The 18,908-nt window shown below is 36.6% G+C and overlaps 2 protein-coding genes across 2 annotated transcripts; both read right to left on the bottom strand.

Moving 5' to 3' along the window:
* Window positions 1-1,722: 1,722 nt before the first annotated feature.
* On the bottom strand, window positions 1,723-6,479 carry marc1 (mitochondrial amidoxime reducing component 1). The gene is made up of 7 exons (XM_051867706.1): window positions 6,140-6,479; window positions 5,597-5,767; window positions 4,509-4,674; window positions 3,760-3,900; window positions 3,618-3,679; window positions 3,469-3,540; window positions 1,723-2,215 (listed from the first exon to the last, which is right to left on the bottom strand). Exons 1-7 carry the CDS (start codon window positions 6,388-6,390, stop codon window positions 2,101-2,103), a joined length of 978 nt encoding a protein of 325 aa, XP_051723666.1. The 5' UTR covers window positions 6,391-6,479; the 3' UTR covers window positions 1,723-2,100.
* A 3,965-nt stretch (window positions 6,480-10,444) lies between these two features.
* Window positions 10,445-18,908, bottom strand: kcnk3b (potassium channel, subfamily K, member 3b). Its single transcript, XM_051867700.1, has 2 exons — window positions 17,473-18,908; window positions 10,445-12,615 (listed from the first exon to the last, which is right to left on the bottom strand). The coding sequence occupies exons 1-2, from the start codon at window positions 17,753-17,755 to the stop codon at window positions 11,747-11,749; spliced, it is 1,152 nt and encodes a 383-aa protein (XP_051723660.1). The 5' UTR covers window positions 17,756-18,908; the 3' UTR covers window positions 10,445-11,746.

Below are 18,908 nucleotides of genomic sequence, written 5' to 3'. Positions count from 1 at the left end.
GGAAAGTCAATTTAGGGGGCAAATATTGTCCCTTAATGGAAAAGGTGCAGTCTAAGTGGAAGAGAGGTGGTACACAGGGGTACTCCACACTAAAAAGTTTGGGAACCACTGGTGTAGAGCTACTGTATATCAAACATAGAAACAAACTTTAACATTAGACATTAGGTTTATATATGGTAACTTAATTTTACCTTTTTGTCAGCTGTTTTCAGCAAACACCAGCCTTTTATGTTATTTTTATTCTGTTTTTGCCATAATTGACACAAAAACCATCAAATGTTCTCAATGTGTGATGGCGACATCATGTGGCCAACATGTGAATGTGAGTGTGATTGACATTCCCACGTCCAACCTAGTCTCAAACCCTGCATATCTGATATCAACATTGCACATGTGCAGAAAAAAAAAATAAAACTAGATTTGCTGCCAAAGAAGAATCTATACACAAATAACAACACACTAATAGAAGACAGAAAGCATTCAAATGGAATATTTAGAGAGTTCTGTACCTAGAAAACCATTCTTGAAAATCTCCCCATTAACAGTTATTAACTGATTAAAACAGGGGTATCAAACTCAGTTCCTGGAGGGCCACAGCCATGCAGAGTTTAGATTCAACCTTAATTAAACACACCTAATCCAGCTAATCAAGTCTTTCAAGCTGAATTCAGGTTGATTGGGACGCTTTTTCCAAGTCATCTCAATAGCAAAAAGTGTCCCAATCACACTGAATTCACCCTAGGTATTGTGTGTTGAAGCACAATACTCTCTGCAGAGCTGTGGCCTTCCAGCGACAGAGTTTGACACCCCTGGATTAACACACTCTTTAAGCCATGAGAGGAAAAGAAAAACAGAATTTAGCAACTACATATGTAAATAGAGAAAAACAGAAAGGTATTTCGTAATGCCTAAAGCCCTGGATACACTGCAGGATTTTAGCAATCCTATAAGATCATTGCATTACGACATGGATCTACTAAACTTGGGTACAACATGCATGTAGTCTGTACGATGATGACACCTATTGAATCGTAGGCTACGAAGCAAGTTTCTATAAGAATAAAACGTCATCAGCATGCGCTGCTGGTAAACAAAACACCATGTTGAATCACACTTTGACAGTTGTAGTTTTTATGTGTGCTGAAAATAAAAAGGAAGCAGCGAAAGAAGAAGGGAAAAGAGCTTGAGGTAAGCAGTTTTAAGTTTTAGCACCATGTCATGTTGATTTCATGTCGCATTTTTATTGGCTGGTCAGTAGACGTAGGTCGTAGCAGCAAACACACTGTGCGATGATCATGCTGAATTTCTGACACTGTCAGAAAATGATCGTAAGCTATCTTTGGTCGCAAGACCGGGAAAATGGACATCTTTGAACCTCTCTCATTGTACGACATAGGACCACCGATTAAGAGCCACGATCACAGAAATCGCCACGATTGTTTCACGATGGTAATCTTTCGTCTGGGACAGCCAAAAATCGTGCAGTGTATCCTGGGCTTTACTGGTTGTCTTCTACTGAAACTCCTTGTAATCACTGAAATGGCGCCATCTACTGGATGTTTTCCCAAATGAACAGATCTAATTAATTTTTCAAAATGCTTTATGTTCAGTGTGCCTGGTCTCCTTTCAACATCACATTATTAGTAATTCTATTCAATAGTTAAGTGATGGTTGGGATCATTTAACATGTTAAGAGAAAACAAACAATACTGGAACAGCATCTGGTGTTTGACTGAACCATGTCAGATACTTTATTAGTCATAGACTGTTAAGTTGTTATATGAAACCTGATCATTATTGCAATGCAGAATAATTATCTTGCCAATACACTGGTAATTTTGAGGTACCTAAAATATTGAATACAGATTACTCACAAATCACAGAATTCATCTGTTCTCACTACAAAAAAAATGATAGCCCATGAGCTTGGTATCCCTTTAACTTTGCTGAAGTCTAATGGTTTTGGAATCTTTAACACATTTGATCTTTTCCAACCATAATTGTACATCTAATACTGAAAATTTTATATATTAGTCAGCTTGTACATTAGTCACTAGATTTTGATATGTGGTTCAGCATTTCATCCCATCTGGCCCCATTTTAATAGGTGATCTTATAAACAGGTTCACCAACATGAAGGACACCCGTTTTCTTGACGGTGTAGTACTGTCCCATTATTGGTGCGGTTTTCTGCTTAGGGTCAGTCAGTCGATAGCTATGAAGCAAAAAAAATAAAAAATAAAAAAAATTAAGTAGGTGACGAAAACCGTGGAGAGAGATATATATATATTATATAATAACATTACCCTATGCGCAGAGTCAGGGATTCCTTTATGATTTTATAAAGGGGAGGGCTGTGCAATTCCCCAACATACTCAACAATATTATTTTTTCTCTGTTTTTTGTCTGATAAATAATACACCATATTCCAAAAAAATAAAATAAAAAATAAGATGCATCTTTACCTTAATCATATGTAATTTTCCTACTTGTGCAGACACAATGTACTATGTGTGTATGTGTGTATATATATATATATATATATATAATTCATATATATGTCTGAGGTCAGTAAGATTTTTTGTCTCTTCTGTTCACCAAGGCTGCATTTATTTGATCAAAATTAACAATAAAAACAGTGATATTGTGAAATATTTTTAGAATTTAATTCTGTTATGTCAAAGCTGAATATTTAGCATTATTGCTTCAGTCTTCAGTGTCACATGATCCTTCAGAAATCATTCTAATATGCTGATGTGGTGCTCAGGTAATATTTCTAATTATTATTATTATTATTATTATTATTATTATCAATGTTTAAAACAGTTGTGTTGCTTAATGTTTTTGTGGAAACTGTGATACATTTTTAAATGATCCTTTGATTAATAGAAAGTTCAAAACAACCACATTTACTTGAAATAGAAATATTTTGCAACATTATAAATGTCTTTACTGTCACTTTTGATCAATTTTATGCTGAATAAAAAGTATTAATTTCTTTTTTTATCTTTAAAAAAAATTAAATCAAATAACAGAATTTTGATAGAATATTGTGCCCAGAAATGTTTTTTTTATTTTTTTTATTTTTTATTTTTTTTTGGCCAATAATTATTATTTTGGTGCATTATTAATTTAATAAAGACCATGTTTTTCTGAACTTTCCACTCATCAAAGAATCCTAAAAAAATGTGTCACAGTTTCCACAATGATATTAATAAAATCAGCATATAAAACAAAAGGAATACTTGTTTACTTGTTACACTTATAACGTATAATAATGTGATTCTTTTTTCCAGATTCTATAACTGATTAACAAAAAAGAAACAAGCCGAATTCTTTGGCAAGAAGCACAAGAAAATAATTATTAACTATTGACAGCCATGAACTGGTGAGCTCTACCCTTCTGGGTAGATTTTAATTCAACTAGTGTAAAAGGAAAATGCATTGTTTCTGTCTGTGCGCACTTACGTTTTGAGCGTGTTAAGCGGTTCTTTCCGGGAGATGACTCCAGTCTCAGGGTCAACGGTGGTTAAGAGGCATCTGAATATTAATACACAGAATAAATTATTTTACAGTACTAACTAATGTACTAGTGAACAGCGTATATTCTACTTTACCTTCCACAGCCAACGACTCTCTTCATCTCCACTTTGCCAATCTGAATATGATCCCAGGTGTCCTGGTGTAGGAATAACAGAGTTTTATTTTACACCGTAACACACCTTGCATCGTTCCATATTGTATTATATTCAGTCATACCTCTATGAATGCCTCACAGTCACTGACAACAATACTGGGACGAAATTGAAAGACAGTAACTTCACTATCCAATCGGCTATTCAGGTCTCTAAGAGAGGCCTCCGACATTAGCATGACGGGAGCAGCATCAGGATAGGCCACCTGAGGAATTGTGAAATATTAGATCAGATAATGCCAGTGACTGATAAAAAAATAACCAAAAGAAAGTCACGGGAAACATTAGATCTCTTCTTTACAGTCATGGTGAGTTATTTCACAAAAATAGTATTGGTTTTGTGTATTAAATGTGCTAATATAAAAATTGTTCATATTGCAAGGAAATGTACTAGATTTTCATACATGTCGAAAGGAGGCAGAAACACAGCTGTGAAACCTTATAACAATTTTTTTTAAATTACTTTTTTGTCAGGATCCTTTTCTGTCAGTATTTTTTTATTTTAGATATACATCTGCTCTTTAGTATAATTGAGTGATACTGTAATATAATTTTGCTAAAATAAAAATAATAAAATAAAATTTCTCAATTTCTAATTAACAAATGTATAAATAATACAATCTAGTTAACTTAAAAGTGGGAATGCTGGCATATTAAAAAACTAGTAATCGCAGGTACAACTGAGAGAACATGTTTTGTCCCACATCTCAAGAGTCAATATTACAGTTTTACAATAATAATTTTATGGTTAAAGATCTTCACTTTTTAAATCTTTATTTGTAGTATAATACATGTACAGGGCTGTCCATCAAACCTTTTCATCCTTAGGATAGAGGGGATCTTTCTCAGAAGGCCTCTGGGGCTTTAGATGAGGTTCATAATACACCAGGCGAACAGTCTTGTCTGATTCCAGGTATCGAGTAAGCCACGCAGACACATCGTCCCCGCAGTCCCTGCCTTGAACGTCTATACTAAAGACTCTGGACACACAAGCAAAATTATTTTCAAGTTTCAGTATGCCACTTCAACTAGATGAACCATCTCAGTCTTACAAACTTTGACCACACATAAAATTGGTTAGCACAGGCACAAGCGAAATGAGTTTGTCAGGTTGTAAATTACAGTTCAAAATGAAGACAAAATATTTAGACAGTTTCTGGTTGTCCAACGTTATTGGAACATGTTCACAGTTAATGTGATAAACTATACCTGTGTGAACTTGAGGAAAACTGACTTCATAACAGTGTTGTCATTAGAAATGTTTATTTCTCAGAACTGCAACTTTACCATGCAATTCTGACTTTATAACTCAGAATTTATATCATGAGGGGAAAAAAGTCAGAATTGTGAGATAAAAAGTCACAATTACCAGTGTTGGGGAAAGTTACTTTTAAAAGTAATGCATTGCAATATTGCATTACTCCCTAAAAAAGTAAGTAACTGCGTTAGTTACTTTTTATGAAAAGTATTGTGTTACATTAGTTTTGCTTTACTTTTTCTCACCTGGGATGGGCTCGCTTGTTTGTTTTTTAAAAACAAAAACAAAAAAAGTTCTATTTTTGAAGAAGAAGAAAGAAAGAAGAACAGGATACAGGAGAAGGAAGTTCAACACTCTTATTTCTAAATCTAAAGTAATTTTTGCTTATTAGTATGGTTGAATTAGATTATTGAAGGTCAGCAGCAAAGACATTGGTTAATAAAGTGAGATTAAATGCATGAAAAAGTAATGTGTTACTTTACTAGTTACTTGAAACAAGTAATCTGATTACATAACTCAAGTTACTTGTAATGCATTACCCTCCACACTGGCAATTAACTTTTTTATTTTTTATTCATTGGCAGAAACAAGATTCCATAATAATCACCCTGAGGTCAGTTGTCCATGTTTGTAACTCTATGTACCTGCAGTCAATAACTGCGTTATTGGGCTGGTGAAAAGGAACCCTCAACTCCTCCATCTGGGGTCCATTAAGACACAGCTGCCCACCCTCAGAGCTCAAAGACACCAACACCAGACGAGGCTGCTGTCTGCCGGTCACCATGTGTCCATCCTCTGTGATGACCAGCCAGTGACTGAACAAAACAAAACGAACATAATATGTCATGACGCGAAGAAACCAAAAGAAGTTGAGACAAAAGTAAGTATTTCTGTTAACAGTTACATATATAAGTGAGTGTATTTTCGAAGTTTTCAAAAGTTTTAGTAGCCACAAAAGTTATAAGTTAGTCAGAGAGCTAAAATAGACAAAACCATGGCTATATCTCGAGCGCTTTGCGTTAGCATCTTCATCAGATGGTAAATCATTAAAAGCTACCGATAATTCGTGCACTGACCTATATAACGGTACATTTAAAAGCGTATATTGCGTATATAACAGATATGCGTTCAAAGAAACTGCATGACTGAAAAGCAAAGATGCACACTTACTTCTATCAAATACTTACCGATCCCGCAGTTCGCCATATTTCAGCCCCATTCGCAGACATTCTGCTGTCTCTACCGACACCCCTTTCCCAGACTTCATCGGATGAACCAACAGCTGAGTAACAACTCCAACTCGAGTTAACTTTTTCTTCTGACGCATATATTTATACACGAGACCGAGTCCAAGCAGAGCAATCGTTGTGCCTGCAGCGTATAATGCGAATTTCCGATTTTGGCCAAGGATTTTCACAAACTCATCGTTGAAGTCCATCTTTATTTTCGGAAATAATATCTGTCTGCGATATCTGACAAGTCTGAGACGTTTCGAAGCACATAGCAGAGTGTTTTTATTGAAGCCAATGAGAAGGCACGTTGCTACCAGGTAGTTTTAAAGCGACAGGTCCTCACTTTGAAGTCATGAAATCAGAAAATTTTATTACACGTCCTGATTGTGAAGGATTCATCAGCAGGTTATTTAAAAAAAAATCACCATCTGAAACGACTTTTCTTGACCGCTGACATCACCAAGACCGCTTTATTTTTTAACCCTCTCCCCCAAACACCAGTCATTCAGACCACTTTTCACTATCCAATTAATTTCCAATGACTAAAAATAAATGGCTGCATCCGAAATCGCATACTTCCCCACTATATAGTAGGCGAAAAACAGTATGTGACAAAAGAAGTATTATTATATCTAAATTCACAGTACTAAAATAGTAGCCAAAATGTAACCCGGATGACCTACTTCTGCCGAGATTCTGAAGTGTGCTTACAATGGACAATTTATTATCCCATGATGCCACGGGAGAAGATTTGTGAATGGCAGTGAAGCAACATAACTGATGCTGGTATGGTCACATGATAATGACAGCATTACTCATTCAAAATAAGTACCTACTCAAGAGAGTAGACTATAAGAAAATGCTGTGTTAAAAACAACCCAAGTTGGGGTAAATATGGACAAAGCCATTGACTGGGTTGTTTGGACCCAGCGGTTGGGTTAAATATTTGACCAACCTGATGGGCAGTTTTAACTCAACTATTGATTAAAAATTACCATATGGCTGGCTTAAAATGAACCAAAAAACAGGTTGGAAATTACAAATCAGACACATAATTATAGAGGCAACAGTAATAATCAAAAGGTGAACATTTATTAATAAGCAATTTAATAAATGTTTACTGTTTAATTATTATTCATTAAACTTATGAATAAATGTTCATTTATTCAACATATTAATAAATGTTAATTTCCATCCTATTTTGGGTTCATTTTAAGACAGTAATATAGTAATTTTTAATCAATAGTTGAGTTAAATAAAACTGCCCATCAGGTTGGTCAAATATTTAACCCAACCACTGGGTCAAAACAACCCAATTGTTGGGATTGTCCATATTTAACCCAACTTGGGTTGTTTTTAACCCAGCATTTTTTACACTCTAAAAAAAAGTGCTATGTAGCACTAAAAGTGGTTCTTGGCTCGTAATCATAGGGGAACCACTTTTGGTGCTATGTAGCACCATATCTTTAAAGGTGCTCTACAGCACCTTTGTCAAATGTTGCTATGTAGAACCCATAGAGGTGCCATATCGTATTTTATTTTTTCAACAAAAATGGTGCTAAACAGCACCAACAGTGGTTCTTTGGCTCGTAAAGAACCTTTAAAGGGGCTTAACAGGTTTTTTGTATGGCAGTGGTGCTATATAGCACCTTAACCACCCCAAAGAACCACTGAAGAACCGCTGAAGAACCATACAGGGGTTTAACAGGTTCTGTATATGGTAGCGGTGCTATATAGCACCTCAGTCATCCCAAAGAACCAGTGAAGAACCGCTGAAGAACCACTGAAGCACCGAGATTTGGTGCTTATACAGCACTTAAAGTAGTTCCCCCATGATTACGAGCCAAAGAACCACTTTTAGCACAATATAGCACCATTTTTTTTAGAGTGATTTCGGATGCAGCCAATGACTAAATTTATAGGATAAATAAAATAAAAAAGTCTCATCCTACTTTTTTTCAATTGTTTCACTCCAAAATATACTACATTAAATGTGTTGCAATGCTATGGTAACTAATCTGGTAATGTCATACATCATGCATGCACATAGTTATGGTAAAAGTGAAAATGAACACAGAAAAAATGAAAAAAGTGTTTTAAGTGGGTTCAGAAATCATTTCAGTCAAACCTAACTTTGCTTGTTTTCACAAAAAGTTGACAACATGTCACAGATTCTACCAAAGAAGGCATGATTCTTGGCCTGGTCGTGGCCTGATTCAGACCCTGTTTACATTAGTGCATTTTCATTTTAAAAAGAAAACAATCCTTGTTTATACTGGCATTTCCACAAACAATCTCCGTCTACAACGTCACATCATGTAACAGATGCTGCTGAGAGAGACGGCTCGGGGCTGTGTTTCCCAAAAGCATCGTAACAATACCCACCAACGGTCTTTACGATAAGTTTAGGCTTACGATGCTTTTGGGAAATGCAGCCCTGGTCTGTTAACGTCATGTTCCAGTAATGTAGGCACTCCTACATTATCAAAAGTCTCAGTTTTGGTCTGTTTGCACTGAAACGGTTTAATACTCAGTACCGGCAGGAAATAACTTTGCCCTTGAGCAAGGCACTTAAACCCCCCAAAAATGGCTGCTCACTGCTCCGGGTGTGTGTGTCCACAGTTTGTGTTTTGTGAAAATGCATATCCTTTAGTTTTACTGACATTTGAAATAATAAGTATCACTTTCACATGAACAAAAAATCATTTTTTTCTATTCTTTTTTATTATTATTCTAATCAGCAAAGAGTTATTTTTGCCCTGTATATTTTAGTAAGGACAAAAATAGAAACATAAATGTACACTCTGTCCTCCCCTCATTGACCTGCTGGCCAAAAGATATTTTTTACCTTTCACATGAATGTAGATGCCAAACCAGAAAAATATAGAAGGAAAAGCAACAGATGCCGCCACCATGGGGGGGCAATACAGGCATTTGTTGTAATGGCGTTCCTTCTGTCACTGTGTCATGCAGGTTTAATAGCTGAAGGCAAAGTCTTGGGCACAAAGCGCTTTCTCCTTGGCAGGATGTGAAGATGGCACACACAGTCTTCTGTGGGCCAAACATAGCCTGAGCAGCAAGGCCTCTCTGAATCATGGGGGATACACAGGACACGATGTCCAGATCAGTGCTGAGAGCACTTGGAGGGTCCGTATGGGATAACTGCTGTTTTTCCAAGAGCTCTAGTTCAGACCAAGGTCATATTTATACTTTATCTTCATAGTTGACATTTATGTGTTAAACATCAAGTGTAATTAGGTTCAACAGTCGTATACGCTTTCCGTGCCGAGATGTTGGCTCTGATATTGTTGCATAGACAACTCTGTCCTAGTTTTGAAAAACAAAATCATCTGCAGCAAATCTGAATATTATTTTATCAGTCCACGTGACCTCCATCAGGTTAATATGTTTAAGGAGGTTTCAAAAGGTCAGATTATTCCCTTAACACACTGTACAATACTGGGCAGAGAGCAGGAGTCATGTTGGCATGCCATCTGGATCAACAAATACCTGATAGGTGTTTCATTTTGCTGGTTACACTGAAGTCTAAAACAGCGTATTACAGGGGACTCATTACAGTAATGGAGTGGGTACAGTCTGGCAATAATATCCTTTATCAGATCACAGTATACTTAATAAAGTGTGTCAGATGTAATTTTCAATACAACAGGGTTGTGCAAACTGCAGAATTGAGGAGCTGGCTGCCTTTTAAGGAGTTGGAATTTGAGTTGAATTGGCCACACCCCACAGGAAGCTGAACTGATTTACTGAATTTCAATACAGATCATGCATTCTACAAAGCCACCAAGGAGACATGGTGATGGAAAAAAATATTAGAAGGGAGAAAAAGAATTATCCTGAAACTTTTTCAAGTTTTATTATATCAAAACTTTTACTTTGCCCTGAGACGCATTGCTTTCTTTCTCAAAAGTACTGCATTCCCCTGAGAAACTCAGCGTTCACTCACAAAAGCATTAAAGGGTTAGTTCACCCAAAACTGAAAATCAATTACTCACCCTCATGTCGTTCCACACCCGTAAGACCTTCGTTCATCTTCAGAACACAAATTAAGATATTTTTGATAAAATCCGATGGCTCAGTGAGGCCTCTATTGACAGCAAGATAATTAACACTTTCAGATGCCCAGAAAGCTACTAAAGACATATTTAAAACAGTTCATGTGACTACAGTGGTTCAACATTAATGTTATGAAGCAATGAGAATACTTTTTGTGCGCCACAAAAAAAAAAAAGACGACTTTATTCAACAATATCTAGTGATGGGCGATTTCAAAACACTGCTTCATGAAGCTTCGAAGCTTTACAAATCTTTTGTTTCGAATCAGTGGTTCGGATTGCAAATCAAACTGCTAAAGTCACATGATTTTAGTAAAGAAGGCTTTGTTACGTCATAAGTGTTTTGAAATTTCAGTGGTTCACCACTGGGGGGCGTGACTTTAGCTGTTTGATAGACGCCCCGAACCACTGATTCAAAACACAAGATTTGTAAAGCTACGAAGCTTCATGAAGCAGTGTTTTGAAATCGCCCATCACTAGATATTGTTGAAGAAAGTCGTTTTATTGTTTTTTTTGTTTTTTTGTCGCACAAAAAGTATTCTTGTTGCTTCATAACATTAAGGTTGAACCACTGTAGTCACATCAACTGTTTTAAATATGTCTTTAGTAGCTTTCTGGGCATTTGAAAGTGTTAATTATCTTGCTGGCAATAGAGGCCTCACTGAGCCATTGGATTTTATCAAAAATATCTTAATTTGTGTTCCGAAGATTACGGAGAACGACATGAGGGTGAGGACTTAATGAGAGAATTTTCATTTTTGGGTGAACTAACCCTTTAAAATGATGTTTTTCCTCCAGTCTCATTATTTCTATCACCAGTTTTGCGAGCACATGCTGAATTTTGCGAGTGAACGCAAATGTATTGCAATATATTTTTTTTTCATCCCATCTCATATTTTTTCAATCACCATTATGAAATATGTAGGCTAAATTGAATTTTTTATATGTTTTACTTCAAACATAATTGACATTTCAAACACTATCTATCTATCTATCTATCTATCTCAATTCAAATTCAACTCAAACTCAGGAACTGAATTGGAATTTAAAAGGCATTCTCAGTTCAATTCTGAACAACAAACAACACTGCAATGCAAAGCCAAAAATGAAAATGAAAATTTATAGAAAATGAACAAATTTACAACTCTTATTTCATAAGCATTTCATCTGAACAGGGTAAAATAATATTCAAGATTAGAAGTTTTTTGGTCAGAATATGTTTTTAGTAACTGTTAAAACATTGTTTATTGCACTTTTTCAGGGTGTAACTGTGCTATCTGAAGTAGAAGACCATGTGAATTCTCCTAACAGTCATCAAAGCGTTGATAATAGATGTGTTTGTGTAAAAAGACTCCTAGAGGATCTCTTTCATCAGTCCACCTCAATCTTGTGTGGTCCGATCAATCATCTTTATGTGAAGGCTATCAAAATAATTCATGTGACTCATTAAAAGATCTACAGTGACTGTATAAGAAAGTGAGGTGATTCAGACAGAGCTGCGTCTCTTGGAGAAGAGCCTGAACGGTGAGATGTTTCTCAGGTCAGCAGACACAGTGCTAATGGCCGAGCAGCGTTGAAGGTCACACACGCAGCCTGTGGGGCCGGGTTCGAAAAAGTGGTGGGGTGATATGTCTCCTTGCTCCATTAGCGCATCAGTGAAAGACAGATCTTGCGGGAGGATCACCATTTTCTCTCTGCTTTTGTACCACAGGCAGGAGCACACCGTCTGGAAGTGAAGCACCTCAGCGTAGACGCTCTTCAGCCCTCGCCTTCTGTCTCGCCCCGCGGCGGCTGGGCTCGGAGGGTCCGGATGGCGCAGAACTGGATCTTTCTGTTTATCTTTGGAGAGCAGCGCCCTTTGCACCGCGTCTCTTCTCTCATCCTCTGTGTTCATTGTCATGAACCGTAGCACCACTAGATTGAGGAAAGCACCAATTACTGTGAGGCCCATCAGGATATAAACAAAACTAAAGGCCACGTAATGAGGGTCGTTTTGGAGAGCGTTGTCCTTCTGTAGGGCTACGTAGTCCCCAAAACCGATGGTGGTGAGGGTGATGAAACAGTAGTAGAAGGCATGGAAAAAGGTCCAACCTTCATAGTGGGAGAAGGCAGCTGCTCCTACGCACAAGGTGCTGATGCAAGAAAAGAAGCCGATGATCACCATGTTGGCCATGGAGACTTCCGGCCTCCGCAGGCCCATGCATTTCTTGGCTTTGTGCAACAGGAAGCGGACGAAGGTGTTGATGCGTTCGCCCAGGCTTTGGAACATCACCAGGGTGAGGGGGATGCCTAGAAGCGCATACCCCATGCAGAATGCTTTCCCAGCATCCGTACTGGGGGCGGCATGGCCATAACCTTGGGAAGAAGAGCAGGACAAGATAAGTGGTTCAAACAAACAACATTTTTAATGGAAGACTTGATGTGATGTTGTATGTTTAGGTGTTTGTAGACCTTAACCCCTTCAGACATGCATCCACTGGAAAGGACATAACATGATTTTTGGTTTGAACCAATACAATTTTATGTTCTTATAATATGGGTAATGTCTGGTCACTGATTGGTTCCCGATCAACCAATCACAATGAAGATATGACCCCTAACTTAATTTAACTTAAAGGATTAGTTCACTTTCATATAAAATTTCATGATAATTTACTCACCCCCATGTCATCCAAGATGTTCATGTCTTTCTTTCTTCAGTCGAAAAGAAATTAAGGTTTTTGATGAAAACATTCCAGGATTTTTCTCCTTATAATGGACTTCAATGGCCTCCAAACGGTTGAAGGTCAAAATTACAGTTTCAGTGCAGCTTTAAAGGGTTTTAAACTATACCAGGCGAGGAATAAGGGTCTTATCTAGCGAAACGATCGCCTTCCAAGTGCCTCCGCCAAAACCGTACTTTCTATTCTTCAAAAAGCTTACGCTGTATGTCCTACGCCTTCCCTATTCTACTTACGAAAAAAATATAACTGGCACTGCATTCGTTCCGTAAGTAGAATAGGGAAGGCGTAGGACATACAGCGTAAGATTTTTGAAGAATATGAAAGTACGGTTTTGGCGGAAGCACTTGGAAGGCGATCATTTGTTTATATAAAGCATATACATTTACATTTTTCTTGAAAATTACCAATCGTTTGTCAAATTGTCGTTAGATGAAACCCTTATTCCTCGTCTGGTATCGTTTAAAGCCCTTTGAAGCTGCACTGAAACTATAATTTTGACCTTCAACTATTTGGAGGCCATTGAAGTACACTATAAGGAGAATAATCCTGGAATGTTTTCATCAAAAACCTTAATTTCTTTTCGACTGAAGAAAGAAAGACATGAACATCTTGGATGACATGGGGGTAAGTAAATTATCAGGAAAATTTTATATGAAAGTGAACTAATCCTTTAAGCATAACTATACGTAACTCATTGCTTAAAGGGTTAGTTCCCCAAAAAAATGAAAATTCTGTCATTAATTACTCACCCTCATGTCGTTCCAAACCTGTAAGGTCTTCGTTTATCTTCGAAAGACAAATTAAGATATTTTTGATTGTTTTTTTATTCAACATAGACAGCAATTTAACCACCACTTTCAAGATCCAGAAAGGTACTAAAGACATCATTAAAACAGTCCACGTGACTTATTTTTTACATCAAAATGCTGCCTGAATGCATGTGTGTGATGCTGACGCAGGAGCCGGCCAATAATGACTTGGCGTTCTGACGTAGAACCTGGAAGCGCTGAACGTAAACAACGTATGAGAATGACACAGAACCGAGTATATAGTTGAATAAAGTCATTATTTTGGTTTTGTTTTTGCGCACAAAAAGTATTCTCGTCGCTTCATAACATTAAGGTTGAACCACTGTAGTCACATGAACTGTTTTAAATACGTCTTTAGTAGCTTTCTGGGTGTCACGTCGACTATTTTAACAATGTCTTTAGTATCTTTCTGGAACTTGAAAGTGTTGATTATATTGCTGTCTATGGTCGAGTCATATACCTCTCGGATTTCATCAAAAATATCTTAATTTGTGTTCGTGTTTGGAACGTCATGAGCGTGAGTAATTAATGACAGATTTTTCATTTTTGGGTGAACTAACCCTTTAACTACAATAGTTCGATGCATTGTTAGAGAAACTAACTAGCTAGTCACAACTTGGTTACACATCCTTCGTTCGAGCCATGTTGGTTAGAACTGTCGTTAATGACATCACGCAGGTGACGGAGTAATAACTTTTACTAATTAATCAGTTTGAGATTGAATTAATGTCAGATTATTGCTGTAAATAACGAACATGGCATTTGCTACTTTTGTTCTCTTTCTGGATGTTTGATTCAAGTGTGCGTTCCCTCTTATGTCATACTCCTGGAGGTATTAGAGCAGGTACGCACACGCACACTCTTCAAAAAAAGGCACATTCTTTCTCTTGATAAACTAAGATCATAAAGATATAGATTGCACAGCATGTTAGCTTGCTTATTTTGCTAAAAAGCATGTCATGTTAACAAAAACTAGGCTTCTAACCACAGGTTGAGAGCTGTCCAACATTATAACTTTGCGATGCTGTTTGCTAATGTTCGAAACACAGAATCAGTGAATTATGCTTGTAATGACGGAACTTAGGAACTTATTGAGCTTCAAGCATCACAAAAGACAGGTATGGGTAAGACAGGACCAGGAGTAAAAGCCCGTTCACACCAAGAATGATAACTATTAAGATAACAATATATAGTTCTAAAATCGTTGTAAATATAAAAGAGCATTCGGAGCGTGTATCAAACTGCCAAAGTGGTGAACCACTGAAATTTCGAAACACTTATGACGTAACAAAGCCTCGTTTACTGAAATCACGTGACTTTGGCGGTTTGATACACGCCACGAACCACTGATTCGAAACAAAAGATTTGTAAAGCTTCGAAGTTTCATGAAGCAGTTTTTTGAAATCACCCATCACTAGATATTATTGAATAAAGTCGTTATTTTGTTTTTTGTCGCACAAAAAGTATTCTCGTTGTTTCATAACATTAAGGTTGAACCACTGTAGTCACATGAACTGTTTTAAATACGTCTTTAGTAGCTTTCTGGGCATTTGACAGTGTTAATTATCTTGCTGTCAATGGAGACCTCACTGAGCCATCGGATTTTATCAAAAATATCTTAATTTGTGTTCCGAAGATGAACAAAGGTCTTACAGGTGTGGAATGACATGAGGGTGAGTAAATAATGACAGAATTTTCATTTTGGGGTGAACTAACCCTTTAAGCCCCTTTTTCATGTTCATGGTAGTCTCATCAACTTCCACCTATTATAATCTTGATAGTATCAAGTGATAATATTCAAAGTTAATTTGAAGATCTTGCAGAGTTGTTGAACACAGGTTAGTAAAGACTGTACCAGAGAAAGCTACCATGAAATGTCAATAGGTCAATATGTTCCACTGAGTGTGAGATTTACCTACGTAATTCAGCTGTGCACAGAATAACATTAGTGTTCTTTGGAGGTGTATGTCAGCTAAACAACCTCTTAAGAGTTCTGAATATATTTAAAGAAGTAATCAGGCCAGTCAATATCTTCACTATTTGTTATTGACCACAATCATCAGACTATTCATCAGATGCACACCCCCCACATTTATTTGTACTGGATGTTCTTTAACATTCGGTAAATATTATTACAGACATTCATTGCACTTAGCCATCTAAATGTTGTTATGATGATGCTGTAAACTCCCCAATGAGGGCAGACTAATACGGCATTAGCCTGGAGATTTGTTGAAGCTCTGCACATAGCTCTCCGTATTGGGATACCAAAAAGATTCACGTTTTCAACAAGCAAATTAGGTCAATGAAGTTGAAATTAATGAAGTATAATCTACTGTTATGTGTCTATAACATTACAGAATTGCTGTTCTTGCTTTTATCAGGACAAAGGTTAATTCTGTACCTATAAATTGGGTAATATAAAAAAAATAATAATATACCATCATGTTCTGCTGAGCATGACTATACTTTTTTCATGTAACTTAATGTTAACTTAATGTTAAATGATTTATTTAAATAAGTTCATCTGACCTAATCCAAACCCTATAGACCATGTGAATCTATCACATATAGAAAACTGACGGTAGGCCTAACCTACAAATGGTAACATCTAAATTAACTGATAATATTCAAGTCAAACATATTATTTCATTCATTTTTCATGAAGATATAAAATTATGATATGATTATTTGTACATTTATAATCACTTCCCGTAAGAATAGTAAAAGCCATTTCAATCCGATACTAAAAGTGTTTCTGAGCTATTTAAGAGTCTTTCAAACAAAACATGAGGGTTAAAAGAGAAATAAATAAACCTCTACATTATTTAGCTGTAATTGTCGTTCGAACAGGCAATGCAACATCAGCTAGTGAAAACGCAGAGAAAACTGACATAACATACATTAGCATTTTGTAGGGTGCTCTTCTAAAAATAACCCATGACCATTTTTGAACTAATCCACCGGAAGCAATGACCGAAATCACCATGAACTGTAACACAGGATTAAGCACTTCAGTGATGACTGTATGAGCGTTATTCTTCTTCTTCATATGGCTCATTTATCAATCTTATCATCCGATCTTAGTTAATTAGCCTATATGTCTCAAGCAGTCTTAGCGAACATATTTCAGGAAGATTGAATTTTGCTGGATTTAGGCTGAATAAATAAAAATCTGAAAACCATAAAGTAAAATGTTAATTCTACGTTTATAAAATGTCAGCTGCAGTTGCCAGAACTTTTCCGTTAAAAATACAGTTTACAGGAGGACATTTTGGTGACTGTATCTTTTAAAGTTCCTAGCTATATGACTAAATTACATCAAAATAAAACAGGAACACAAAACATTAATGTTATAAACCAATTTGATTGTTCGTGGAGGGAATTGCCATTTTCACATAAATTATAAGATTCATAATTTAAACTAATAAACCCTTTTTGAAAAATAAACATTTTCTTTAGCATAAATGTATACATTTTATCTTGTGAAGTAGGCTATATAGCTAATCTACATTGCGTTTCTTATTCACACTGTAAGATATGTTGAACAAAATTAAAAGATTTTCTAAACCTAAAGATGAATTGCAGCTTATAAGCAATGCAACAGGCTAGGAAACTATAAAACATCATTAGACAAGAAATCACAAATTAAGTTAATCAGTTAAGAGCTGAAAAATTACCTATGGTCGTTATCACAGTGATGGCAAAATAAAAAGACCCGGCGAACTTCCACTGGACTCCTGCTTTGTGAGGCTTCAGAAGCAAAACGACCTTTTCGATCTGATCAAAGTCAAGTCTGCTGAGATTATATTTATGCATGAGTAGAAATTTTCGATAGTCAAGCTTGCCCTTCTGGGTTTTCTCTTGCTTTGACTCGAGAGCGTCGAAGACTCCCGCTCCAATGAGTAAATAGGACAAAGTGCAGATAATTAAGGCGAGTGTCCGCACGTTTTGCCTCTTCATCTTCTCATAGTCGCTTCAAAATATCCCTCAGTTTTCAAAGCTCCGGTCCGGGCATGGGAACTTTCCTGATTCATGGCTTGTCATAACTCTCTTGGACCCCGTGGCAGCAAGAATCCAACTGAGGGTCTCCTGAAAAAGTGGCCACAAAGGGACCGCTATTAAAAGAAGTCATGTTTAGTGGGAGCTGTTCTTTCAGCACCACCCCCTGGGACTGATACCCACACTCCTTATATGGTCATTTGTTCCTTCAAGTTAGTTTGAGCAGCACACTGGTGAACTGGGAGTAGAAATGATGGTTTATACAGTGTCACGCGTTATCGATCGTATTACATTGTAATTCTTAAAGGGGCTATATGTACGAATTTTCATGTATCGACCATTTTCACAGACTGGTAATATCGTAAATTTTGCAGTTTTTTATTTTTTCATTTAAAAAAAAAAAAAAAAAAAAAAAAAACCTAGGTACATGTATAACACTATACTTAGTATTATATTACCTTTGCATCAAATTACAATTGCTCTCTATTTTTTTCCTCTTTTTGAAAGTTGTGAAAACACTATTGTTGGGTTTTTCCTTTGCTATTTGAGCAAATGGAAACACAAAAAATACATTCAATGTATATTCTCTCATTCACCGCTATAGAATTTTACCCAATGACGACTTCCGCTTCTGAGAAACCCGGAAATGTGAAATGGGTCTATTATTCACTTTTTGTATTGCCAATGTGTGAACAGCTTGTAACGAAACATAAAAAAATGAGACCTTCTCCGACTTTTTATTATGAAAGCCTGTAGACTGATTTTATGTAAAAGACTCGGGCCGGTTTCACCGGGAAAATCCAAAGGATGTGACGTTTACGCGCGCACCAAAGAGCCTTCCGCTCTAGGACACATGAAATGAATGATTGTACAATGTTCAGGATAATGCAAGAGCCATTCTGTACTGTAATGTCAATGTGTCATGCAAAGAAAAGGGATTCTGTATAGTCTGTCTCAAACATAGGCCTACTTTATATTCAAACTATCATAACAGTGTAATTTTAATGACCTCATTTGTCGACATGATGCCGGTGAATTGCAAAGCTTGTGCAAACAAATCCACATCGCTATGAACAGATGCTTTCTTAAAGGGTTAGTTCACCCAAAAATGAAA

The sequence above is a fragment of the Ctenopharyngodon idella genome, chromosome 17 (genome assembly GCF_019924925.1).
Source record: "Ctenopharyngodon idella isolate HZGC_01 chromosome 17, HZGC01, whole genome shotgun sequence".
Taxonomy (NCBI): Eukaryota; Metazoa; Chordata; class Actinopteri; order Cypriniformes; family Xenocyprididae; genus Ctenopharyngodon; species Ctenopharyngodon idella.
This window is presented reverse-complemented; position numbering and strand designations above follow the sequence as displayed.

What these genes read in the sequence shown, in the direction of transcription:
- marc1 (XM_051867706.1), bottom strand. Translation starts at nt 6,390, where the DNA reads ATGGACTTCAACGATGAGTTTGTGAAAATCCTTGGCCAAAATCGGAAA. An exon ending in TATGGCGAACTGCGGGATCG is followed by an intron (nt 5,768 to 6,139) that starts GTAAGTATTTGA and finishes TGTTTTGTTCAG; the next exon opens with TCACTGGCTGGTCATCACAG. An exon ending in TCTATCCTAAGGATGAAAAG is followed by an intron (nt 3,901 to 4,508) that starts GTTTGATGGACA and finishes ACAATTCCTCAG; the next exon opens with GTGGCCTATCCTGATGCTGC.
- kcnk3b (XM_051867700.1), bottom strand. Translation starts at nt 17,755, where the DNA reads ATGAAGAGGCAAAACGTGCGGACACTCGCCTTAATTATCTGCACTTTG. An exon ending in CACTGTGATAACGACCATAG is followed by an intron (nt 12,616 to 17,472) that starts GTAATTTTTCAG and finishes CTTCTTCCCAAG; the next exon opens with GTTATGGCCATGCCGCCCCC.